A 26,670-nucleotide genomic window follows, 5' to 3' on the forward strand; every position below is an offset into this window, starting at 1 on the left:
AGTTAGCACGGAAAATCGCATCGTATGCCGTTGACCAGTGATCTTTAACATGATTGGCCCTTATTTTTAGTTCCTCATTAATTTAACAAGTACAAACCAATCATGTTAAAGAATCACTAACGTTCACTCCTGTCAATGTGAATTAACTTTAATCTCGGTTTAATTCACTTTTTATCTTTTTTTTTTATTTTAAAAATAAAAAATAAATTAAACCGAAATTAAAGTTACTTTGCACTTTTGCATCGATAGAAATGGACATGAAGCCGCTCTTTTCGCGGCCATTGACGTCGCCTGGCGGCGACGACGCGAACGAGTGCGGGAACGACGGCTGCCGATCACCGCGCCGCCACGCGCGCATATGTGTGTGCGCCGTTAGTCGCGTGCGTGTGTGTCGTCGACACGACGGACGAACGGGTGGACGTGCTAAAACGTGCGGAAAGTGGCCGAGAGGCCGAGAGCGGAGAGAGTTGCGCGAGATATCTCTGGTGACGCGTGACGCGGTCGCGACACCACGTACGTCGCCACGTATCGCGCGCGTACGATACGGGACACCCGCGAGAGTTTACGTTGTGAATGGGGAGAAGGAACCACGGCGGCCAGGTACAGGGCACAGGTACGGAACACCGTCCGTTGTCTCTCCCCCCTTCCCCTCCCCCTCGTGGAATTAGGTTACCGCGGTGCGGCGACGGGCGCCGCGCCGGACGGATCCGGATTGATGCTGCGAGACAGTGGCGAGAGGATGTTATACGCGACAAGTGCGCGCCGTGACCGCGGCGAGGGAAGTGTCCCGCGAGTTCGCTCGTACGTTTAATTCACGTCTATGATACACGCGCGCTCGCGTGTGTGTATGCGTGAGTTTGAGGGCGAGTGTGAGTGGGAGTGTGTGTGTGAGTGGGGGAGAGAGAGAGAGAGAGAGAGAGTGTGTGTGTGTGTGTGTGTGTGTGTGTGTGTGTGTACACGCGCGCGCGCGCGCTCGCGTCGCGGCGTCTGTGCTGGATCTCGGATCTTCCGTGTCTTTCTCTTTCTCCCTGTGTCTCCCTCTTTCGCTCTTTCTCTCTCTCTCTCTCTCTCTCTCTCTCTCTCTCTCTCTCTCTATCTCTATCCATGTCTCCCTTTCTCTACACGATTTTCCGTGCGTGTGCGATCGTTTCTCGGACGTCTCTCGATGCTGCACGAAGGCAGTAGTGGCAGCGGCGGCGGCAATCGAAGGGCTATCCCGGCTATCGCCGTCATCGTCGTGTTGTGTCAACGTAACCCACGGCAGCGGCAGCGGCATCGCCACCACCACCACCACCATCGCCAGCACCACCACCGACGCCTCTTCAGTAATTAAACCAAACAAAATGGACACCGAGATAACGATTGAGCGAACATTCGTGTGGTAGCTCTCCTTCCCTCCTCACCTCCCCCTCCCCTCCATCCTCGTCGTTCTCTCTGTCTCCGTCTGTTCCTTCCCCTTCCCTCCCCCCCCTGGCCCTGGCCCTGTCGTCCCCCCGCCGTCTACCTGGGTTTCTTGTTTTCTTTAGATGGACTTCGGAAAAAGAGATGGGATCGCCGTTCGTACAATTGTGAGTCCTGCTCTATATCTCGATCATTGTACACCGAAAGTAAATCGTCGATTCTTCACCCGCGAGCGACGTGATTCCGCACGCACGATGCACGGCACCGGTCGCATCTCCAGATACTCCAGTTACTCCAGATCTGTGTTCTCCACGTCTCGCTTTCTTGGCGACTTTTTTTCTTCTTTATTTCTTTCCTCTGTATACGATATCTGTGTGCAACGTTCTAACGCCGCTCTTCACCTCGGTCACGAGAAGTGTAACGCGGCGCGGCTAAGGGGAGCGGATTTCCCAAAGAATTCGTCTCTCGACGGCCGGTCGGCATGCGACGATTTGTCTCTCCCGTTCGGACACGCGAATCGCCCAGCTGCACGTTTCTCTAGTACGGTTCTCCACGGAGCCGCGATAATTAAGATAACCGTAGGGTGATCACGTCGTTTGAGTTCTCTTTCTATTTGGCACAGTTATACCGAGTTTGTTGAACGCAGGCATTCGACGTTACAGGCGCAAAAGCGTGATGTTTGATCCTTTTTAAAGGGATCGCGCACGACCGCCGTACGTGTATGCGTGCGTGATAGCATGATTATTTAAATAAGGTATATACTTTGTCATTGGGATTGCACGTATCAACGAAATCCTGAAATGCATGCTTCTCGAGGGATTCTCCTACCGTCCGTCTGCGAGCGGTGATTCCTTTTTCCTGGAATCCTGGAAGTGGAGAAAGTAGGGTGTAAAATCTGCTTGACGCACCTGGACAAGACAAACGAGGATGCGTTTCTAATGAATTGCCGTTAGAACGGTCGTTTCGGAGTGTTTTGTGTGTTTCGAGTTTCTCTCTCTCCGAAGAAAAAAAAAAGAAATAGGGAAGTAAATCAAGTACACCCAAATAACGGTTTATTTCGCCGCCGGGGGATCTGTCGTCTGTTAACTTCCAGATTAGTCGTGGCTCGAATGCTGGGAATGCAGCCTTCGGATCCGGGGAAGACTCGACGGCGCGGCGCGGCGCGGCGTCTCCTCGACATTCGTCCTCGCCCTCGCCCTCGCGCTCTCGTCCGTCGCTCCCGTTTCCCGGTCGCCCGTCGTTCCGTTCGCGCACGGCTGCCATTTGAGCGCGTACGGAAACACATCGGGAGACGTATTCGAATCGATACCTGCGGAATACGATTGGTTAATCGAATATCCTACGCGCGCGGCTATCGGACTTTATGTAAGCTAAAATCTGATTGGTCCTCTTTCTCGTGTAATTTCGACTCCTGTCTCGCCGCTACCAATTGCGCGGTGCGCCTTTACCCGCGATATTGAATACCCGCGATGCGTTGCCAGTGCGACTCCTCCGTCCGTAGCGTTGTTCTCCGGCCGTCTTTCTCCCCCTTCCTCCCTCCTTTCTCCATCTCTCTCTCTTTCTGCCTCTCCGTCTCCCGCACCGTTATTGCCTATCCTTTCACTAAATTCGCATGACTCCGTATACACGCACGCACGTACGTACACACACACACGTATGCACACGGATCCATAAATCTGCCCGTTGGAAAGAGAGCACCAGCACTATGCGAGCCTTGTTTCCATTTTTCTTCACGTTTCCGACAAGTCATAATTAAAATTTCCCATTGGCGTGTCGCGAATTCGATTGTTATCGCATGCCGTTTTGTCCGTCGCGTTACTGTGTCTTGCTGCTTAATCATAATACTTAATTATAACAACTACGATCCTAAACGAGATACTTGGAAATTATTTCGGCGACGGTACACTCCTGTTTTTGCGTTTAATTCTCATAAGTACGTTTCGCATGTGCAAACTATTTTTATACGCGATTCTGGCGAGAATGCATATCTTCCGACGCTTCTTTTTCCAGTATTATAAGGCGCCAGACGCAGCAGAACACGATTACGGGATTAGAATTCAGATCTGTCTTCCAAATCGCAAAGTACGAGAAAAGTTTAAACGCCCGCGCCGGCGACTTGAAATTATCGCCGGTTCTCGCATGCTTCTGGTTTCCGATTTAATTTGCTCGCGATATCGATAGTAAATCGAACAATCTGACGTTAGCTTCGAGTGACAGGAGGAGCGAGAAGCCGCGCGTAAAATTCGCCTCGGACGATCCGCAATTCGTGTCAGAATTCGGGGGTCATAGAACTTCGTTTACAGTTCCACCGTGTCGCGTAACGTTTGAAGAATCAGAGAACACGTAGAATAATTGTTAAAACGTTCGCGTAAGAATGCACGGAACGCACCGAAGCTGTCAGTGGCGTTCCATCCCGAGATTCCATCTGTCGAGAATTCGTCAGGCCGTCTGAGGTAGGCCTAAGGGACGATTCTCAATACGATCGCCGATAGGATGCGGTGCGCGCGCGCGCGTGTGCGTGTGTCCGTGTGAGAAAAGTCAGATGTTTTCCGTCGCGTCTGTCTTCTACGGTATCACCGGACAATTAACGTCGGAAGAACGGCATCGCGGCCGGCGACGTGCGCGATAAGAAAGGCGCGAGGACAGGTCTGTCCTTTTCGAATCCGCATGACACTGCTCCCTGCGGTCAAAGTGAAAACAAGTCGTACCGCAATTAGACAGCGTGAAGAACGGAAAATCTCTCGAGGGAGATCCTCGATTGATGAACGGCGGTGGAACACCGAAATAGTTCCCGTAAACGCTTCGTAACGTTTTCTCCCGTGTTCCTTTGGAGCTTTACTTCTTCTCCCTTCGCTTCCTCTCGGAAGTTTACGCATCGTGTTCATTCTCAAATTCGAGAAGTGTCAAAAGGGGCGCAGGTAAAGCGAGCGGAGCTAACGGACCCTGTCGGGTCGGTCCGTCCGTTTTGATCCGCGCTTCCTATCTTCCGTCTCTCTCTCTCTCGCTCTCTCTCTCTCTCTCTCTCTCTCTCTCTCTCTCTCTCTCTCTTTCTCTTTTTCTTTCTCTCTTTCTCGGAGCGTAGCCCGGAGAAAGATATATTCATTTCGCTTCGAATGCAGAATACGCAGGTAAAACAGGACCTAAAACAATTTACGAGTACACTCCTCGGCTGCCGTGTGTGTGCGCGGCGGGGCGAGGAGGGGGGAGGCAAACGCGACACATACGAGTACACAACACCGGGCCGAGAGCCGGCGAACGAACCAGCGATACGAATGCACGTCTCTGCACACAGCGATACGGCTTGCGCGCGCGCGCGCGCGAGAGAGAGAGAGAGAGAGAGAGAGGGGGGAGAGGGAGAGGGAGGGAGAGTGAGAGAGAAAAAAGAGAGGAGGTCGGGAGATGCGCACGCCGCCAGGTGGTGCGCCGAGCGAGAGCGGTGTGCGCGGCCTGGTGCCGTCGCCGCTCGTGTGCCCGCTGCCCGCCTGCGCGCTAGAGGTGCTCGCTCTCTCGTCCGCAACACACCGGCGACGCACTCCGGGAAGCGAGCGCGTTTTACTTGCGGGGAAAATAGTGGTAGTGTAGTGTAGCGTGGTATGGTGGCGGCCTCCTCCACCTCTTCCACCTCCTCCTCCGCCTTCTCCTCTTTCTCTCTCTTGCCGTGCTGGAACGGGGTAAGCGAGAACGGAGAGGAGCAGTTCTCCGCGCAGTGGTGGGGAGGGAGACGAGGCGAGTGAGTGAAGGAGTGACAGAGATGCATATGTATGTATATGTACACATACGCGTGTAGATGTGTGTATGTGTGTGTGGAATGATTCGAGCCTGCGGGACACGCTTGCACCTCGATGATCCGCGCCGCCGCCGCCGCTGGCCGCAGCAGCCACCGTCAGTGAAAATCGCGTGAACGCACGCACGCACGACGTACGCACGTACGTATGTATTTATGTGTATATACGTGAGCGCGCGCGCGCGCTCGTGAACAGACGGACAGACGGACAAGGGTGGTTTTCTGACGAAACGCCGCTGGTAGCGTGCAGCGGCGCGTCCTTAGCCGCGAGATACGCCACGAGACGGTACCCGGAGCGAAGCGAACGGTGTTACTCCTCTCATCTGGTTAGCTTTACACTCGCTCGCCGCCGTCGCCGCTGCAAGAAAGTGCCTGCCCACCGTTGGAAAAGAGTACTACTGTGCGGGCAGAGAGACGGTGCGACGCGGAGTGACGCGCTGCCGTCCGATGTCGGGAATATCGAGCGTCGCGGTGGCCGCGCGATAACGACGAATTCTCTCTCGCGGCAGCGGCGGCGGCCCCGAACGGAAATCACTCTCTCGCTCTCTCTCTCTCTTCCTCGCGTCGTCCCTCGCTCCCTCTCTCTTCCGCGATAATGGCGTACTTTCCGTAGTCATCGGGCCCGTCGTTTTTCTCATTCGCTCTCTCTCTCTCTCTCTCTCTCTCTCTCTCTCTCTCTCTCTCTCTCTCTCTCTCTCTCTCTCTCTCTCTCTCTCTCTCTCTCTCTCTCTCTCTCTCTCTCTCTTTCTCGTTCTTTCTCTCTCTCTTTCTACCGTTTCGTCGCCGTCGTCGCCACCGCACCGCCGCCGCCGTCATCATCGATGTGTCGACGACGCGAGTGACCCGACGACGACGACGCTGCTCTCACGTGAGAGACTCGTTCTCGCCGCGACGCCGATTTCAGCGTATGCCATAACCCCGCGAGAAGCCGCCGCGCACAGGCGGCTTCCTACTTTACGCGCTGTAAAGACGCGACGATGAAATACGGCCGAGCGTGAACTGCTGCCGCGGTGAAAGAGAGAGAGAGAGAGAGAGAGAGAGAGAGAGAGAGAGAGAGAGAGAGAGAGAGAGAGAGAGAGAGAAAGATAGAAAGTATATAAAGGCTCTCCCTTTTTTTTTCTTACCACCGTTCGTTCGCTCGTTCGATGCAGTTTCGACCGCTCGCTCGCTCATTCGTTCGTCGCTCGCTCTCTCGCTGTCTCGCTCACTCGCGCTCACGCACACATCGAGTGAGTGTATTTTTGTTCGTTTTCCGACGAGACACGAGAACGTTCTCCTCCTTCTCTCTCTCTCTCTCTCTCTCTCCTCTCTCTCTCTCTCTCTCTCTCTCTCTCTCTCTCTCTCTCTCTTTCTCTCTCATTCTTTCCCTTGCTCCCCCACTGTCGCGCGTCGTACTGTATTTGTCAGTGTGTATCAGGCCTGTACGTTGCCCCAATTTTTTTGTTTTATCCATTTTATTCTCTCTCTCTCTCTCTCTCTCTCTCTCTCTCTCTCTCTCTCTCTCTCTCCCCTCCCCCCGGCGTTCGCCGCTCCGTTTTATTCGACGTCGTCGATCGATCGGCGATATCGTTCGCCGATTTTCGTCCCGCGGAACGTTTATTTCACGGAACGACGGCAATGCCATATTGTTGCACGCAGAGGAAAGAGGAAACCGCGGGTATTGTTCGCTCGCGCCGTCGATCTCGCGGTCTGTCATCGTTTCGGTAAAAGTTGGGCACCGCCGTGCGCGATAGTGTACCTCTCTCTTTCTCTTCTTTCTCGACCCCGCGCGTCTTCGATTTCAATTCCTTCGGGCTTACCGAGGCTGTTACTCCACAATAGATTTCATCGTTCGCTATCGAAAAAAAAAGAAAAAAAAACCGCTACAGCAGCTCGCCGAAAACGTTCGCGGTACCGTGTGTGCGTGGGTCGCATGCCCGTCGCGTGTCCCCGAGGGGGACGGATGATTCATCGTTAAATCGTTAGATAGAATTGGATGGTTTTACGCGGATATATAAATTCGTCGACGAGAGATGTCGACTTATTTGCGCGCGACTCCGCGCTGGAAAAAGAATAGCGCTCCCGGCGCGGCGGAGTGCGGAGTGCCGCCGTGTCTCGCGTCGCGTCGTACAGCGCTTTTCATTTCGCCCCGCTGTCCGCGGCGAGTCTAATGACGCCCCTCCCCTCTCTCCCCCGTTTTCCCCGCCGGCGCGCTCCTCTCCGAGAAACCTCGATATTTCATTCATGACTTTCGTGGAAATTATTACGTTCGCGACTCCGTCGGAATCGAACGGCACCGGGATACGCGAGGGGCCGTAAATGCAGAAACGGCCTTTTCCGCGAATATCTCGGTGCGTCCAAGCTGCGACTTGTTCATACGCGAAAACGCTTCCACGGGAAGGTGCCAATTATCGTGTCGATTACGGCGTAATATATCGTCCTCGAATTCCGCTTTTACATTATTCGTGCGCCTTTATTTACATAGACGTAGTATTTATTTTCTTTCCCTCCTTGATCGATGCCCTTCCTCGTGCCCAGTAGAATCGTCGTGAACGTCTTTTTAGTACATACGGAATAATGACGTGTAATTCTCGATGTAAAAATATGGCCAGATGTCGCAAGCTGGGATGTATTCCGAGGGGGAAAAGTTATGGCGATTATGAGGAATTGAACCATAAGCGTATAGCTTTTCCCCTTTGGCGTACGTCGCTTTTCAACGAATCGATATAGAATTCTTGTATCGTATTACGTACATATAAGAACACGGAAACTTGGAAGAGTGTCGAGGGTATGTAAAATTTGCTTGATTGTTTCAGACAGCAAGAGCTTGGGTTTACCATGGGCACGTTACTGGCTATAAAAGAGATCGTACAATATTCTCCTAAGCCTGAAATGGGGACGAGGAGTCCTTCAGCGTAGACATGGACTACGATCTGTTTGGTGAAGATGTCAGTGGCTCGATGCTCGAGGCTCTTCCTGATCTCGGAGGGAACGATCACTTCGATCCTGCGCCTGCGAATAATTCCGTAGCGGTGTCCAGAGACGGTCTGAATTCTGGCCCTAATGGAGGAGGGAGTTACATTAGCCAATCCTATAACATTTCTCAAGAATCTCCAATACAAAAATTAACCTCATTCGGCGGATCTGAATTTGGTGGCTCGAATCAATTGCAAAATCCGTCACAGCGCAGCATGTTTAACCAAAATCTCGGTACGTTCGATAATAGCGCGACCCCTCAGCGTGCTATGGTGCCGGGGGCGTTTCAAAATCAGACTCGCAACATTGCACCGCAGCAGCACAGGGGGCCTCATCCGGGTAGCGGTGGTCAGTATCCTAGCTACAATGACAATATGTATTCTATGGAGCAGCAACACTCGATGGCTAGAGCCAACATGAGTATGGATCCCAGCCAACAAGGTTGGCCGGGTAACGGAAGTGGTTATCCACAAATGCAGAGGCATTACAATCAGATGGCTCCGCAGCCTGCCACGTACAGGCAACACATGCCGCCACAGTATTCTCATCAGCAAGATCAAGCTGGCGTTATCAATCAAAAGATGCAGCAGCAGCAGCAGCAGCAACAGCAGCAGCAGCAGCAGCAGCAGCAGCACTTTGGTCAACAGGGGATGATTGGCAACATGGGAGTTTTGCATCAATCGATGCAACCCGGCGCGACTGCCGGTGTCTATCAGCACATGGTTGGGCAGCAGCAACATTATCAGCAAGGCAATTCGGTAGCGGCGATGTATCAAACGTCTCCCGGTTATCCTGGTTTCGCTTCGGCGATTCATCAGCAACAGCAGGCTCAACAACCACCTCAGGCGAGAATGCCGCATCATCACCCGGCGCACCCGACTCATCAACCGCATCCGTCTCATCCTCAACAATATCCACAGCACACTCCTCAACACCCGAACGCGCAGCAACAACCGACGATGGATCCTCAGTATCCCCATCATGCCACCTCGATGTTTAATCAGCCACAACATTCGGCGCCACCGCAGCAACAGTTCGGCACAGCACCGGCTAAGCACGCGACGAGTCCACAGTATCGCGCTGCGTTCCCGCAGTTATCGCCACAAATGTCGCCGCGACCGCAGATGTCTCCGCGTCCGCCGGCGGTACAGCAGCAGATGTCACCCCGACCTATCATGTCGCCCGCCAAACCCACTACGTTGTCGCCGCATCCTCACGTTCAGCTTCCTCATCAGCAGGGCAATCAGGCTAACGCAATGTCGGTGTCACCGTGTCCGCCCACACCTATGCAAATAAATCCATCATCGCAGCAACAGCAGACTACTCTGCAGGCTCTCGAACAGATGGTGATGCCGGGAGTCGCCGTGTCGAACTCCAGCGTTCCCGCTCCGGATCAGTATAATCAGTTCCAAACACGTCCGCCAATGTCGCAGACACCGAGTGTTCTGCCGCAGCAACCGCCGCCGCAGAGTCCGATGCCAGGCCAAGTTACGGGACCCAGAATGCCGATGCCCGCTCAATGGCAATCGCACCCGCAACAGCAACAACAACAGCAGCAACCGCAACAGTCGCAAATTAGGCCAAGTATCGGTGTTAACGAAGAAAGAGGTGGCATAGTGGAGCAGCCTCAGCAGGCGCCGATAGTATCCGAGCAGAGTGCTCCGATGTTCCCCGTCGCTGGACCGGAGACTACTGTTCATAACGTTGTAGAAACAGCGACAACGACGAGCACAACGACAACGAGAGAGCCGACGACGACGACGACGACGGAGAACGTCGTACAGAACCCGATTGAAACCCCGAAACAACCAGAACCCGAGCCTTCTTTGCATCAGAGCGCTCAGCAGAATCAGCAACCGGACGCAACGGTGCAACTCGGTCCACCGCAAGTAGATACATCGGCACAAAATAATTCGCAGAACAATTTACCCTTAGATCATACATCTACGGTAGGAAATATACCTACATCGACGAGTATATCTTCAATTGAAACGGTGCAGTCTCTTCCTGCGTCCAGCACGAGTGGCAATATGGAGTGCACAAATGTGACCACGTCATTACAACAACAGCAGCAGCAACAACAAGCAGTTGCTGCACCGATTCAAAATCCCGTTTCTAGTATTGAGAATCAGAGTATATGCGAAACGAAACCACAAGAACAAAGTATGGAAGTGCATCAACCGTCATTGAATAGTACAACGCATCCGCAACAAGCTATAGGACAGCAACAGCAACCGCAACATACTCAACAACAACCTATCAATTGTCCTCCACAGCAGCCAGTGCAGCAACCGGTACAGCAATCGGTGCAGCCAGTGCAACCAGTGCAACAGCTTCACATGGCTCAGTCACAGATAGTCCAGCCTCAGTCAACGATACCGCCTCCTCAGCCGCAACTACAATCACCACAACAGTCTCAGATGAATCAGTCACAACCTGTTCAAATAAACCAGCAATTGCAACCACAGCAGCAAATACCTCAATCGCAGCCACCACAACAACAGCAACAGCAGGTGCAACAAATTGCGCCCACTCAACAGCCGCAAATTCCTCAGCCCCAACAACCCGTATTGAGTCAAGCACAGCCGGTACAGTCTCAACAAATTCCGCCAGCGCCTCAGCCCCAATTGGGACAAGCACAGCCACAGTTGGGACAAGCGCAGCCTCAATTGGGACAACCGCAGCCTCAATTAGGGCAACCGCAGTCTCAATTGGGACAGCCGCAAGCACAATTGACGCAACCGCAGCCACAGTTAGCGCAATCAGTGCCTCAGCAGGGCCCAACTTGCGTTACGCAGCAGGCGCAATCGACGACGGCGACACCGCCACAGGCGCAGCCATCTCATATACAACCTCAGCAGGTTGGTATGATGCCGCAGGGAGCCGCGCTGATACCACCTCAGATACCGCCGCAAATGCAAACGCAGCCGATACAAAATCCAACGTCCCAGATGCAGAATCAGAACGCTCAGGTGCCGCCCGGTCATTTAAACGCACAACAGATACCCGCAGTCAGTCAAACTACCAGTATAGTCTTACCGCCGCATCAAACTGCAGTTCCCGTGCCAAATTCACAAACTCCACATCAGGTATTATCAATATTATCAAAGAATATAATATTTTAATATAGTAATTTTATTTAAAGTATTTTATAATAAAGTATACATCTGTGATATACTATGCACGTAACCAATTTTATGGTAATATATTCTCTACTGATGTTAATTATTTTCGAATAACAGTACCATCCTGGGGGCGACATGATCACCGGTAACACAATGCCGAACATGTACAGCATACCGACTAATCCTACACAAACCCCGGTCGCAGCTGGCGGTTTCGGCACGTCTTGTGCGCCGCTTACGCATCATCAAGAGCGAGCTGCGTTACAACAGCAGTTGCAGGAATTGTACTGCATGCCGCCGGCACCGGAAAATCAGGAAAAGATTGTTGCCTTGCAGGAGAAGTTGCAGGCGTTGCAGCAGCACGAGACAAATGATCAATGTAACGGTGGTCCGCAGTGTATACTACAAACACCGATGTTTACAGCTGCTGTAGTCGATAGTCCACAGGTACGTGAACACATGATTGATTGGTAGTTTTGCACAAGATTAATCGAAAAGTATTTTTCCAAATTTTTATGTAACAAAAAGAAACGAATCAAATTTACAAAAGAAATTTTTCATAATTAACATATTATGAGAAGAATATAAATAATGCAACATAAATATACATTTTGAAATAAGTATGACACAAAACAATCGGTTTTTTACTTTGTTTATTTTGGATTGTGTATTTAAAAACAACTAAAGTGTATAATTTCCTTGTCAAGAGATGAACATGATATTAAGTGTTTAAAAGAAATATTTTGTCTAGAATATATCTCAAATTACTAATAATAGTTTTTCCAATGCGATAAAAATACCATTTACTAAATCGGAGTAACTCAACATGAAATTGTAGGAAACTGATAAAGTCGTGTGTGACATGCGAGATTACACATAATAAACATATATTTGAATGTTATATCTTTGTAATTTTTATTTGTGCGGCTTCTATTTGAAAAAAATCATTTGTTACCTATCAAATATTACATGAAAATAGGTCTCCAGTACTACCGGACGCGGTCGCAGTAAAGGTACGCCGCGAACAAAGAAAAGTCGTAAAAAAGCAGATAAAGAGGCATCTGCGCCTACCACTGCCACTCAGCAACCTGAGCAACCTTTGTCGGACAATAAAGTCACTCCAGGTGATAGTAGCAATATAGTAGACAGTGCTGCAGATTCGGAAGATATCAAGCCGTCTTCCGGGGATATGGAGGAAGAATGGAATAAGGGTAGAAAATCACGATCGCCTCGAAAACCACGCAAACCGAAGGAACCTAAAGAGCCCAAAGAGCCGAAACCTAAGAAGGAACCAAAACCACCCAAGGAACCGAAATCGCCAAAAGTAGCGAGGAAGAGGAATAAGGATAAAGACAAAGACAAAGATAAAGAATCCACAAAGCGTAACAGGAAGTAAGTATGAAGAGAATGTATATTATTCGTATGTTATAAAACAGTGTTATATGTACTATTACTCTTATAGAAAAACTAATCAATCTGAGTCCGCTGATGATGAAGTCGTACGCGAAAACGAAGAAACTACCGTTACGGATTCCAGTGCTGTTAAGGACGCCGAGACGAAGGTCTGTGAATCGTCCATACAGGGTGATCAGGAGCAAGTGGATTCTTCCACCAATGAGCCTCTATTATCCGACGTAAAGGAAGAAGGCAAGGAGAAAACTGGGACGGAGGATGTTACGGAAGGAGAAAAGAAAGAGGAAAACTCAGAAGCGACTACTGCGACCACTGAAAATTCGAGCGGCGGTAAAAAGAAATCTGCAGCTAGGAAACGATCGAGTACCGGCAAGTCATCTGGAGGGAAAAGTTCCAGAAGTTCTAAGTAAGTAATAACATTGTTTTATTGATCACAAATATTTCATAATTAGCACATACATAATTACTATCAAACTTTATTATTTTTCACAGGAAACGCAAGAGTCGCATTGCTCCTGATTCTGACGGCGAGGAACTAGCGGCAACGCCTCCGCCATCACCGGAAGCTGGCGACGATGTAAATAAGCGGCGTTCCGCAAGAAACACTCATCGCAAGAAGTACGTAGACGACGTGATGTTGCGATTCTCTGACGACGACGTTCCTATGCAAGAAGCTCAACTCTCGAAAAAAGTGGAAGGTGCAAACGCTTCAAAGCCTGCTGCCGCTAAGAAGGAAGGTGGTGAGGGCGGCGAAGTCGGGCCTAACAAACCCAACTTCGTATACATTGTATGTATCTTTTAGATTGCTAAGTTCTTCCAAGGCTTCTGTAAAGATTGTTTCAACATTCTCTTTAATTCTATTTTTCTATTTTGTAGAACACTACGGATGAGGATTCTATGGTTGTGCAACATATTTTATGCTCTCGAATGGGAAAGAGAGAAGTTAAGCCCGTGATACCCAAGGTAGAAGCGTCTCCGGAAAAGAATGGAGACGCGGATAAAGAAGAATCTGCTGAGAACAAAGATGCGACATCTGATGATTCCGTGAAAAAAGAAAGTGCGGAAGATACCGAGAAAGAAGCGAAAACTGAGGATGCAACCGAAGATGAAGAAAAGAGTGAAACTGATGGTGTGAAAAAGGAGGATGCAAAGAAACCGGAAGAACCTCCTACGGATTCGAAACCAGCCGTTGTCGAGGCTACCGCTGTTGTCGAGACGAAGCCACAGTTAATCGAAGTAGAGGAATATTTTGTTAAATATCGAAATTTTTCGTATTTGCATTGCGAATGGAGAACGGAAGAGGAAATGTATAAAGGAGATAAGCGTATCCAAGCTAAACTGAAAAGATTCAAGCAGAAGCAACAACAAAACACCAATATTTTCGAAAATGTACTTAATGTTTGTTATTTTAACTTATGAATATATAATATACTGGTATATAATGATTGCGTGTTAAAGATCAACATAAAAAACTTAAAACCTTTCTATTTTACAAAAAAATTTTTTTTTTTTTTAGCCCGAAGATGATCCCTTCAATCCAGATTTTGTCGAAGTTGATCGGGTCTTAGATGAAGCAACTCACACAGATCCGACTACTGGAGAAACGGTTCGACACTTCTTGGTCAAATGGCGATCTCTGCAGTACGAAGACTCTACTTGGGAATTAGAAGAAGACGTTGATCCTGAGAAAATAGCCCAATTCGTAAAATTCAATAAGGTGCCCCCAAAGGAACAGTGGAAGGTATAATCTATATATTAATTTTTACTTACATTTTAAACAAAATTTAAGATTGCATATATTCGAATTTATTGTTTTATTTATCTTCTATATAAATTCATGTGTAATCCTTGTGCTGTTCCAGCCGAAAAAAAAGCCGAATGCTACAGCCTGGGTGAAGTTAGAAGAATCACCAGTTTACAAGAATAATAACATTTTAAGACCATATCAATTGGAAGGGTTGAACTGGCTGCTATTTTCATGGTACAACGGACACAATTGTATTCTCGCCGATGAGATGGGCTTGGGAAAGACGATTCAGTCTCTGACATTCGTGGATGCGGTCTACAAGTACGGAATTCGCGGACCATTCTTGATCATAGCTCCGTTGTCGACCATTCCAAATTGGCAGCGAGAATTTGAAAGCTGGACCGACATGAACGTCGTGGTATATCACGGATCGTAAGTATATTAAAGCAATTTTATTTATATGCAAAGACAGACTGAATTGTCACTGATACAAATTTAAATTACAGTGCGGCGAGTCGTACCATGCTTCAGGAATACGAAGTTTATTACAAGAACGAAAAGGGACAGCAAATCAAAGATTTAATAAAATTCAACGTGTTGATAACGACGTTTGAGATCATTATAACAGACTTTAATGAGCTACGTGGATACAATTGGAGACTCTGCGTCATAGACGAAGCTCATCGATTAAAGAATCGAAATTGTAAGCTTCTCGAAGGTCTCAGACAATTGAACCTGGAGCATAGAGTACTTTTGTCGGGTACACCGTTGCAAAATAACGTTAACGAGCTATTTTCCTTGTTGAATTTCCTCGAACCGCAACAGTTTGCGAGTAACGAAGCATTCCTGAAGGAATTCGGTAATCTGAGTAGCGAAGGCGAAGTGCAAAAGCTGCAACTTCTCTTGAAACCGATGATGCTACGTCGTTTGAAGGAGGATGTAGAGAAATCGCTGGCGCCAAAGGAGGAGACTGTCGTCGAGGTGGAACTGACTAACATACAAAAGAAGTATTACCGCGGCATTCTCGAGAGAAACTTCTCGTTTCTCGCGAAGGGCACCACGTCGGCCAACATTCCGAATCTCATGAACACGATGATGGAATTGAGGAAGTGTTGCATCCATCCGTTCCTGTTAAATGGTGCCGAGGATCAGATACAGTTGGATTACAAGACCGGCGAGAAAGAAGATTCCGAGGCGTATTATCACGCTCTGGTGAACAGCTCCGGAAAGATGGTCCTGATCGACAAGTTGCTGCCGAAACTGAAAGCCAGTGGTCATCGAGTCTTGGTATTTAGCCAGATGGTGAAGTGTCTGGATCTACTCGAAGATTATCTGTTGTATAAAAAGTATCCGTACGAAAGAATTGACGGTCGAATTCGCGGTAATCTGCGACAGGCCGCAATCGATCGTTACAGTAAACCCGATTCGGATCGGTTCGTCTTCTTGCTCTGCACTAAAGCAGGTGGACTCGGCATCAATCTAACTGCAGCTGACACCGTCATTATTTACGATAGCGATTGGAATCCGCAGAATGATTTACAGGCTCAAGCTCGTTGTCATCGAATTGGGCAGCAGAAGATGGTCAAAGTGTATCGTTTGCTCTGCCGCAACACATACGAGCGAGAAATGTTCGACAAGGCATCTCTGAAGTTGGGACTCGATAAAGCGATCCTGCAATCCATGAATACCAGTCAAGGTGGCAAAGATCCCAGCAATAAACAGTTGACAAAGAAGGAGATAGAAGATTTACTGAAGAAGGGCGCTTACGGCGCTATCATGGATGATGACAATGCAGGCGACAAGTTCTGCGAGGAGGATATCGAACAGATACTTGAGCGAAGAACTCAGATTATTACTATAGAAGCAGAAAAGGGCTCGACGTTTTCGAAGGCGAGCTTCGCATGCTCGTCGAACCGGACGGACATCAACATAGATGATCCCGACTTCTGGAAGAAATGGGCGAAGAAGGCAGAGATCGATACTACGGAGAAGAAGGAGGAGGACGAGCTGGTGATATCCGAACCCCGGCGAAGGACGCAAATTAAGCGTTACGGTCACGACGAGTCGGTGGTTGATATGTCCGAATTAGACAGCTCGGACGAGAACAGCGATGACGACACGAGCATCGGCCTGTCCGGCAGGAGCAAGAAACGGCGCGACAAGTTCGGCAAGAAGACGCGCAAGTTTTATGACGAGTACGTGCCGCGCGAAGGCGAGGTGGTGTACGGCAGTTGGGCGCGCAGCGAATGTTTCAAGGTCGAGCGCGGACTGCTGACGTTCGGCTGGGGCCGCTGGGATGAGATTCTGCAGCACAGCCAGTTCCGTCGCGGTTGGCGCGAGGTCGACGTTGAGGATTGCGCTCGCGTCATTCTGCTTTACTGCCTGCGCTATTATCGCGGCGACGAGAAGATCCGTAGCTTCATCTGGGATCTCATCACGCCCATCGAGAACGGCGAGAAGGTGAAGAGCGTCTCGGTGAACACCGGCGGCAGGAACAGTCGGCAGAAGAAGAAGGGTCGTGTCCGCGAGGGCCGAGAGACCCGGGGATCAGTCATCAACGGCGGACCGAGCGATCCCAATCATTGGAGCAACGCGGAGAAATTCGATGGGGACATCTTCCTCGAGAGCAACTACAGGAAGCATCTCAGCCGACACGCCAATAAGTAAATATAGATAGATGTAAATTGCGAGGTGTTTGAATACGATAGCGGGTTAAAGTCGGCTTACGCGAAATTTTTCTTCTAAATGACAGTATTATGAACGATCGCGAGTAATATTCGTCTTCTTTTTGCTCTTCTGTTTTAATTGATTATTTTAAATCTCAAGCTTGTGTCTTCTTTTTAATTACATAAAGCTGTTGAGTGCAATGACACAGCTATTTATTCAATTCCTCAATCCTTTATTAATTCTTATTCGGAGAATTTGATCGATTGTCCTTTATCTTACAGAGTACTGTTGCGCGTACGAATGTTGTATTACATTAAACACGAGATTATCGGCGACCTGGTCCAGCACATATCCGATGGCGTTCACGTCAGGTGAGTCCGCGCCGTTGTTCTCCTTTCACGCTTTTTCATACCATAGACTACCATCTATCACGAATTCGTGTATACTCACATATGTGCTTACCACGGAGCTTAGCATAGTTGCATGTGCGATGTATTTGTTGATATCCTGGGAGCTATACCTGTATGAGGAATGCTCATAGAGCCCGGATCCGCGTTGGTCCACGTAGCTCTGCAGAACAACTACCAAGTTCGTTTTTTTTTACCCTACGCTACTAATATGAAATCGTTTTTATTTCCCATCCTGTATGCACGTATCAATACGTTAACATATATACACGTGCGCCCGCGAATCGCTACGAGAGAGAGACGCTCTTGGTAAAACTGTCGCGAGGATGATTGAATTTCTGCAACAGAGTGGTAAGCCATAGGACTTGTCGTTAAGTAGTGCACTGTAATCGAAGGGAGATAATCGGAAACGTGTGGTTTTAAAATTTCGAAGAGGGGGAGGGGGGAATCCAGATATTTTGTGTGTCGTGTTGTATTATCTTTCTGAAATTTCGTTTCGAAAAAAAAAAATCCCGCGCCGCTGCGAAAGGAGACCTTCCTTGAAAGAGATCCCCTTGTAAATTTATTAACTAAAATTTTCCCTTTATTAAATTAATGAACACACACTGGTATCGGCACGCAAATAAATTGGCAAACTTTGTAAATTCGAAACCGCCCTGCAGTGCGTTGCCGATAGACCCTCCACAGTTGACGGAACGACCGGCGAAATGGTGGGACTCGACAGCAGATAAATCCTTAATAGTCGGCTGCTACAAACACGGCTATGAGAATTACGACCAGATGAGGACTGACCCCGCGCTTTCTTTCATTACAAGCTGTCCTCCCCCTTTCCAGAACTCTCAGAACAAGAGTACCGCCGAGTGAGTACCTTAGCATTTTTTTTTCTTTATACTCGTTATTTGTTCATCTCTCTCTTTTCTCTCTTTCTTTCGTCTTCTTTATGCCCTGCCTAACTGTCCTAACACTTATGCCGCTTGCACCGCTTTCTATATATATATTATTACATTATATATACGCTTGTACGGTCATAGCTTTTATTTTCAGCAATAGAATGGCGTATATAATGTTCACTCTAGTGACTTTAGCTTTCGCTCTCTAACGTCTTTCGATATCCTCTTCGCGGAACATTATAGACGTGTGAGTGCTGTGCGCATACAGCAAAAATTACGAAGAAAGAGAATTTTTTCAATTGGAACTACGACATTGAGAACATGGCATCTTCTTTTCTGTCAGAAATACTTTATCGCATATGCGGCGTATGAAAAAGCTGCGCGCATTAAAATAGATCATCTAACTTTGCTGCCTATCTATTTATAGCTGACGTTACGAAACATCGAGAGAGGCAACGATAAATTGAATCAATAGACACCATCCTCTTTTTTTCTAGTTCTCTTCATTCCACGGAACAAAATTTAGACGGGAATATCGTGTAAAATAATTTCAAAGTTTATTACACACGTACATGCGCAACGAACAAGCGTCTTGTTTGTTTTATTGAAAGAGAACAACTGGAACATTAGACATTATCCTCATCCTGTGACTGTTACCAAAATTTCAGCAGCAGCAGCAGAGACGATAACAGTCTGGAGAACGATGTGGATGATGGCGAGTCTCCCGGAATGACGAAAGACTCGAAGGACTCTGACAAATTCAGCCGAGAAACACCGGCGGATTCCCCTGCTATCTCGAGTAAAGCGGATACGCCGATACCGGAGGCCAGCAGCAGTCATGATGGCAACGACGGTCTTCTCCCGGATGACGAGAAGACTTGGCCGTCTGTGGTAGATCTTAATACACGACTGCGTCGCGTGATATCCTCCTATCAACGAAGCGTTAATAAAAAGGAGGACATTAAAGTTATTCCGAAAGCCGGAAAGATGGGAATGGAGGGCGAAACCGCTTCTATAAATCATACCGGTATGATGCACGAACCGCCCTTGAATATGCAAGGATGGGATTTGCAACAATTAGCGATGTATCTCTTGGTCAGTGTATGTTTTTATTAGCATTAAACTCTAATATTCATTTTAAGCAACTGTGCGATATTTGAGCCTAATGTCGCATTCACAGAAGATGGAGAAAAAAGAAAAAATGGAGGCCATAATGAAGGAACGTGAACGTACTCGTATCGAGGAACAAAAGGCGAAGTGGACCCGCCGCGAGGAGAGCGAGTTCTTGCGGGTGGTGTCTACATACGGCGTCAATTACGACAGGAAGAAGGCCCAGTACGACTGGACCAAGTTCAAGAGTATCGCTCGATTTGACAAGAAGACGGACAACGATCTTACGGACTACTACATGTCGTTTAGAGCAATGTGCAAGAAAGTTTGCAACGCAAAATTGAACGAAGAGGAAGGTGCGTTCTTTCTAATATTTTGTTTACAAATCTATTCAATTATATTTATATCATTTAATTATATAAATAATATTTATATAATTGAATATGATTTTTGGTTTTATGTGAAGTATTCTACTTAGTTGACGTTGCAGATTTTACAGATGTTCCAGTGGATCAGCTGAGTCCTGCCAAAGCAAGACAAATACTCGATCGCGTCGATCTCCTGAGCAAGATTCGCGAGGAGATCCTGTCGCATCCGCATCTCGAGGAACGACTCTCGTTGTGCCAACCCTCAGGAGATACGCCGGATTGGTGGCAGCCGGGGAAACACGACAAGGAATTGTTACTCGGAGCGGCGAAGCATGGCCTCGGGCGTACCGACATAACTATATTGAACGATCCGGACTTTTCGTTTCATAAGCTTCTTACGAGAGGAATGTATGCGAGCACACAGACTCCTAAAGTAATAGACAAATCCGAGAAAGCGATAAAGATCGAGAGTAGAGAAGATATCTTGAAGTTCGATAAGGACGAGATACTCGTGAAACTCGAGAAAGGCGAGGGAACTTTAAAGATTGAAAAAGTTGGGGCGAAAAAGGACAAAGACCAAAGTATTACCGATAAAAAACCTGAGAACGCGGAGCCTGAGAAAAGCCAAGTGGAATTGACTATCGTCAAAACGGAGGCTAAACCCGAAGAGAAACCCATCAGTAGTTCGTTGACGATCACTACGGTTGCGAGAACGGATGTGGACAACGTCGTTGTAAAGAGCGAGGAGAAAAGCGAGTTAGCGATAGAGTCAGTTAAATGCGATAGTACCAAAGCCAATCAGACAGGCATTGCCAAGTCGGCCGATGAGAAGACCGCGAAGGAGGCCAGTTCAGAGTGCGCGGAGAGTCCTGCTGTTGTAGAACTCGAGAAGGAGGACAAGGTTCAGGAAAAAGATGCTAAACATGAAGCCGAACCCGCCGAGAAACCGGACGAGTCGCAAGCGCAAGACGTCGCGACGGAAACAGTCGAAAAAAATGAGGAAGAAATTAAGGAGAAGGTCGAAGATGTCGAAAAGAGCGCTGAGACTACCGAGCCCGCTGTCGAAGATGATAATAATAAAACCGTAAAGCCGGATAACGCACCGGTTAAAGAAGAGGTCGAGACGCAAGAAACAAAAAGTTCGGACGTTATCAAGGAGAAAGCAAAGGTTCCTCAGATCGAGGATAAGTGCAGCGTCCAGGCCGCGGAATTGAAGGCGATGTTCCCGGACCTAGAGGTGATAAAACCGTTGTTGGGGCGACTACCGCAGATCGATACGTACGTTTTACGAGACAAGCAGGCAGATTATAATAACGAGCCTACAGTGATGCAACTCTTGGCGCACGGCTGCACTAATACATCAATAAAGTGGCCGAAGGTAAATTTCTTTGTTAACTTTTGATATCTTATTTGTATTTGCGCGTTGATATAAAAAAAGATATAAAATATAATTTATTAAATATAAGAAAAAAGAAATTTTAATCTTTTTAAAAATTACTTTTGCTACATATAGCTTAGTGTATTTTATTATACATCTCGAATTTTATTATACTTATTGATTCGACTTTGCTTCTTAGGAGCACGCGATCGAAGCTCGTTTAATGCACATCGTGCACGCGATAGAACACAAAGAATGGCCGGTGTCGGTGAACTTCAGTGCCGGCGAGGAGCTGGAGCTTGCGCAAAACGAGAAGGAATGTTCAGAAGTGATAACAATCACTACGGATCATGGGGTGTCCAGATCTATAGCGAGTGGCAATAACATCTCTGCTTCAAAGAAACGCAAGAGGCATATCGCCATAGATGTAGAGACCGAGCGAGGTAATTTAAATCACTTGTAAACTAATAACGCGGTCACACGTTTGATTATCATTATTAATAACTAAACATATTTATTGTGTACGATTATTTGCCTCTCGTTTATTTTACAGCCAAGCTTCACGCGCTTCTCAACAGCAGTCACTTAAGTGCGCCGTCGTCCGCACCTCTCAGTAAACCGGTTGTCCTCTCTGGCTCAACCACTTGGGAGATTAACGACGAATCCCAGTCCGAGGAATCGCGACGCTCCACGCCGGTTCAGCCACCCCCAGCGCACCAACAAACGCGAACACCGAATATGCCCTTCGACTTGAAATACCCCGTCCCGGGGAAAACAACCGTTATACCTGGGACGTCGAGTACTTTGACGCCTATCGATCTATCCGCTGGGTAAGACATTCGATGAAATGTTTAATTATATAATTAATATTGTGAATGTCTGTATAGAAATATTACAATGATTATATTCATTTTAGATATCCAAAGTCAAGCTCTGATAGTAACAAAGACATGATGAACGAGGTACAAGACTTCTCCATGCCAAACAAGAATAAACAAGTCAGCAGCAATAAAGGGAAATTGGATAGTATGCTGGACAAACTCATGAAAAGGAAATCTTGCGTGAGTGCAGTTTTTAAAGATATTCCCAAGTTTGCAATTCTACATCCAGTTAAAACTGTTAAATATTTAATTCTCTCTATATTTCTTAACAGCCAACAGAGGAACCGGTGGTTGGGAAGGAAAAAAAGCGCAGGAAGTTGGATGAAATAGTGTTGGGACTGAGTGCCGCGAAGGAGCAACAGAGTGGCCATTATCTCGAGCACAACAAGAAGAATACGATTACGCCCAACGTGACCGTCACTCCGACATCGGCGCCGATCGGTCTTCCCAATCCCCCAACCTCCAGTGTCCAGAAACCGTTCTCTATTACCGTTACATCGATTCCGTCTTCTCGAGCTTCGAGTTCCTCTACATCCGTTTTACCGCCGCCATCATTGCATTCGCACAAAGATACCTTCTCCGCTTTGCTGGCTCAGGCCGAGCAGCAAAATCGTGAATTGAAGAAACAGCAGCAGCAACAGCAGCAGCATCAACAGCAGCAGCAGCAGCAACAGCAGCAGCAGCAGCAGCAGCAGCAGCAGCAACAACAACAGCAACAGCAGCAGCAACAGGCGTTCAATTCGGCGCACCCGTCTTCCTCGAGCAGCAGTCACCGAAAGAGTTACGAGGCAATGATCGCGGACATCAACAAAGTCGCCGAGTACTCGTCCAAGATCGGCTCATTTTCGCACGAGGCGAAGGTGAACAAGTGGCTGGCAGAGCAAAGTGCGATGTCGGAGCAATTGAGTGCAGAATATTTAAATGCCCCTCGACGACGCAGGCCGCGCGTCGATCCGTCCTTGTTGGATTGGAAGAAACTCACCGGTGAGGAGAATGTTGCTGTTATCAACCGATTAACTGGCAAGAAGGTACGCTAATTCAGTATTACACTTATTTTTAAATAGCAACAATGACAGATTTTTATTATATTTTGTGTGGACTCTAAAATTTGTGAAAATAAATTAATTGAATTTTTTAGTAGGTACTACTGTTTAAAATTTATATAATGTAATAAGTTTTATTTATATTAGTTAATTGTTATTTAGCATATTTTGATACGCTAACTATTCTGGAATGATATACAACTTTTATTTATTTTACCATTATAGAACATCTATCGATAAAGAGTCTTTTATATTTCGAACAGTTTTAGACATATCGCTATCTTTTAAATATAATTTCTTTTTTAAATCAAGCAATAGTAAAGATTTATAGATTTATTTATTTCCTATTACTTTTACGAAGAGAAAAGTTAAATCTTCTGAACTCTAAATTCGATTACTAAAGCTACGTTTTTATTCTTTAGGTAACCGGAAGTAAAGCGCCTCAGTTGAAACGACTCGGAACATGGCTTATGGAGAACCCAATGTTCGATGTTGATCCAAAGTGGGCGGAACTTGTGAAGGAACGCGGCAATCTCCCGCATGATCTACAGAAGAGACTATCGGGTAATGAGCGGAGCAGCGTGAACAAGGGCAAGAGTCCAGGCAGACCGCCCATGATGCCCAGCCCTACGAGTCAACAGTCTGCGAATACCGCTAATCTGGCGGCCACGTCAATGGCGTCTGGTCTCAACTTCCCGCTCGGCAATTTAAATAACTCTCTCTTGTCGGGCCTATCGCTCGGCAATTTCGACCCGAAGAATCCGCTGCTGATGCCATTCGGCGGTCTCACGAACCTGGGCGCGCTTGGCGGCCTCGGTAACCTCGGCAACTTGGGCAACATGAGCCTAACGAATTCACTGTTCGCCAATCTGGCCGGACTGGGTCTGCCGTCGTTAGCCGGCATGGAGGCGGCATTGAACGCTCAAGCAGCAACCAGCAGCGCGGCGGCGGCGGCGGCAGCGGCAGCTGCGGACGCGAATAATCCAATTGTGAGTTCAGCGGCTGGCAGTAGCAGCAAGAACACCTGCTCTTCGAGCATGAGCGGCAGTGGTGGAGGTGGCGGTGGCGGCAGTAGTAGTAAATCGCGCAGTAGCAAATTGGATCAGCCAACGACCAGCAAATCTTCGAGCGGTGGTCCGTCGACTTTGTCCGCTGTTTCGTCCGCGAGTATGCCGACTCCCTCACCGTTCCCATTTCTCTTCACGAATCCCAGCCTTCTCTACACGCCGCTAACCCTAAGCGGCCTGAATCCATTCTCCATGCAGTCTAGCGGCGTGTCGTCGGCCTACGAGAGTCTCGCCCAATGTGGTCTGCTGAATCCACCGACATCTACCGCCTCCACGGTACGCAAGCCCACCTCGTCTAGCAGTTCCTCTAGACAGCGCGAGGCCGCACCGGAATCCTCGACATCCTCGTCATCGTCGTCGTCGTCGACAACAAAACGGAAGGAGCCCGAGAAGAAGTCGTCTAGATATCAGGTGGATCCAGCCGTGACTCTGCAACAATACACGGATATGGCCGCGTTGCACGGCAGCGAGGAGAGACGCCGCGCCGAGCAGCAGCAGCAGCAGCAACAGCAACAGCAGTCGCAGTCGCAGCAGCAACACGAGAAGCGAGAAACAGCGATAACGGAACAGGCCGATGTGGTAGCGGCAGATCTGTCGGAGAAGAAGACCGAGCGGAAGAGCAAGGAGCAAGAGATGAAAGAGGCTCTGGAGCATCTAAGCAGGACTAGCGCCGAACTGGTTACGCGGAACATCGACGACGCTCCAAGATCCGAGAAGCCGTCCAGTAAAAACCGCAGCAGTACAGACAGCAATCAAAATTCTGACCAGCAGCAGCAGCAGCAACCACAACAACGATTGACGCCGTCGGCGCCACCGCCGCTCGAGGTCACCTTGGAACCCGTTACGAAGAAGGCCCGCACCGAAATGGACACGAGTACGAAATCGACCGCGTCGAGTAGCGAAGTGCCGACGGTGGAGATCGAAGCGGTGACGAGACCGTCGCCGACAACTCCGACGAAAGCAATGCAACAGCCCGCATCTTCGCAGGAGGAGGCATCCAGCGTTCCGTCCGTGGAAGCGAACACGGCCAAGAAGGATGCGAACGAGGCAACGACAACTACGACGTCGTCGTCATCATCGTCTACGAACGCGACGTCGCCATCGACGCAGAATACCGCCGGCGCGAAGAGCGACAGCGGTAAAGTCGCCGCTCCAGAAGCGGAGGAGGATGGCAAGGGCGGTACCAAGGCGGCGCCAAAGAAGGCACGTAGCGGCAAACGATTGAGCGTGGAACCACCGCCGGAGCGTAAGAATCTTCGTTCGAGCGCCGGTAGACAGGCTCGGGCGGCTGCGGAACGACAGGCGCGAATGGAGGGTGAGATGCAGCACTCCGAGCAGCAGCAGCAGCAACAGCAGCAGGACGGACACGTGGCCGGCGAGTGAGTCACGAGGTCTCGTCGGACTGCTGTCGCGAAACGATAAGCACCGACAACCACACCGAAAGCGCCCTGACGGGCGATCCGACGAAAGGAACTCGGTGGACCGGCCGCGGTCCACGTTTTCTTTTTCTACTCCCTGATTTGACACTGCTCGCACAACGAAGATCTGTATGTAGATAATTCCCTGTTCGACGCTAGCAAGCGCGGAAGTGTAAGGTGTTGTTTCTAAATGAATCGCGACGAAATGCGAGTGCATCGAAAGGGGGCTACAGACATTGGTAGAATCTACCGTAGCCTTCGGTTCGGGTCTTGGATGATAAAAAACGTGTGAATAAATGGGACTCCTTCCATTCCGTGGGAGATGTATTGTTAATCATTGGACAGTGTGTGTGACAGTGCACGTTTATTGAATTGAAAAAAAAAAGAGAGAAAATCTCTTAAATACGAAGGCTGCGATAGTATTTTATCACTCGATACTTTGTGTAGTAATTAATTTTTAATTGCGTAATTATGATACAATAATAAAGGTATAGTTTTGTTAAATTTATTATCTACTATCTCTTATTGGTTTTGACCAGGGACTGTTTTATATAAAAATATATATATACATATATATATATATATTATAAAATTGTGTACTCGCTACTGCGCATAAAGCAATTTACAAGCAAGGAACGCAAGACGGAATATAATCGTAATGTAGAGAAAAAAATAATTACAGTAATAACTTAATAAAAAAAAGAAGGAAAAATGTAAATATTATATACAATTACGCCTATAGAGACAGTAAGCAATCGTGTACTTGGAAAAGAAAAATGTATATAACGCAGTGTACTTTTAATTACATTAGGTGAAACAATAAACAGCTTCTTTTGTTGTTTGCAAATACCAAGGATTCGAATCTCTTATTTTATATCAATCAACGTACATGTGAGAAAAAAATATTATTTATTAAATTAATCTTATATGATCTTGAAAGTAGAGGAAATTATTTAAATAAAGATACAGAATGCTGCGTCTTTATTTAGATGGTCGAAAGTAATAAAGAAATACGG

At 48.0% G+C, this 26,670-nt stretch overlaps 1 protein-coding gene across 13 annotated transcripts; it reads left to right on the forward strand.

Annotated features, from left to right (window-relative positions):
- Nucleotides 1-380: 380 nt before the first annotated feature.
- Kis (chromodomain helicase DNA binding protein kismet) lies at nt 381-26,503 on the forward strand. 13 transcript variants are annotated; one of them, XM_071705281.1, is made up of 21 exons: nt 381-613; nt 1,527-1,568; nt 7,981-11,229; nt 11,383-11,712; nt 12,245-12,657; nt 12,728-13,084; nt 13,171-13,465; nt 13,555-14,067; nt 14,195-14,419; nt 14,541-14,857; nt 14,932-17,088; nt 17,374-17,463; nt 18,162-18,359; nt 19,058-19,490; nt 19,570-19,855; nt 19,990-21,245; nt 21,445-21,688; nt 21,799-22,075; nt 22,162-22,306; nt 22,399-23,154; nt 23,592-26,503. In XM_071705281.1, exons 3-21 carry the CDS (start codon nt 8,086-8,088, stop codon nt 25,617-25,619), a joined length of 13,464 nt encoding a protein of 4,487 aa, XP_071561382.1. In that variant the 5' UTR covers nt 381-613; nt 1,527-1,568; nt 7,981-8,085; the 3' UTR covers nt 25,620-26,503. The 13 variants fall into 13 exon arrangements, with proteins under 13 accessions (XP_071561382.1, XP_071561392.1, XP_071561390.1 ...); XM_071705291.1 differs by having other exon boundaries at nt 19,999-21,245; XM_071705289.1 differs by having other exon boundaries at nt 19,058-19,484.
- The last annotated feature ends 167 nt before the right edge of the window (nt 26,504-26,670 follow it).

The sequence above is a fragment of the Temnothorax nylanderi genome, unplaced genomic scaffold (assembly GCF_030848795.1).
Source record: "Temnothorax nylanderi isolate EJ_2023f unplaced genomic scaffold, tnyl_v1.0 TNYL_tig0046_pilon, whole genome shotgun sequence".
NCBI lineage: Eukaryota > Metazoa > Arthropoda > Insecta > Hymenoptera > Formicidae > Temnothorax > Temnothorax nylanderi.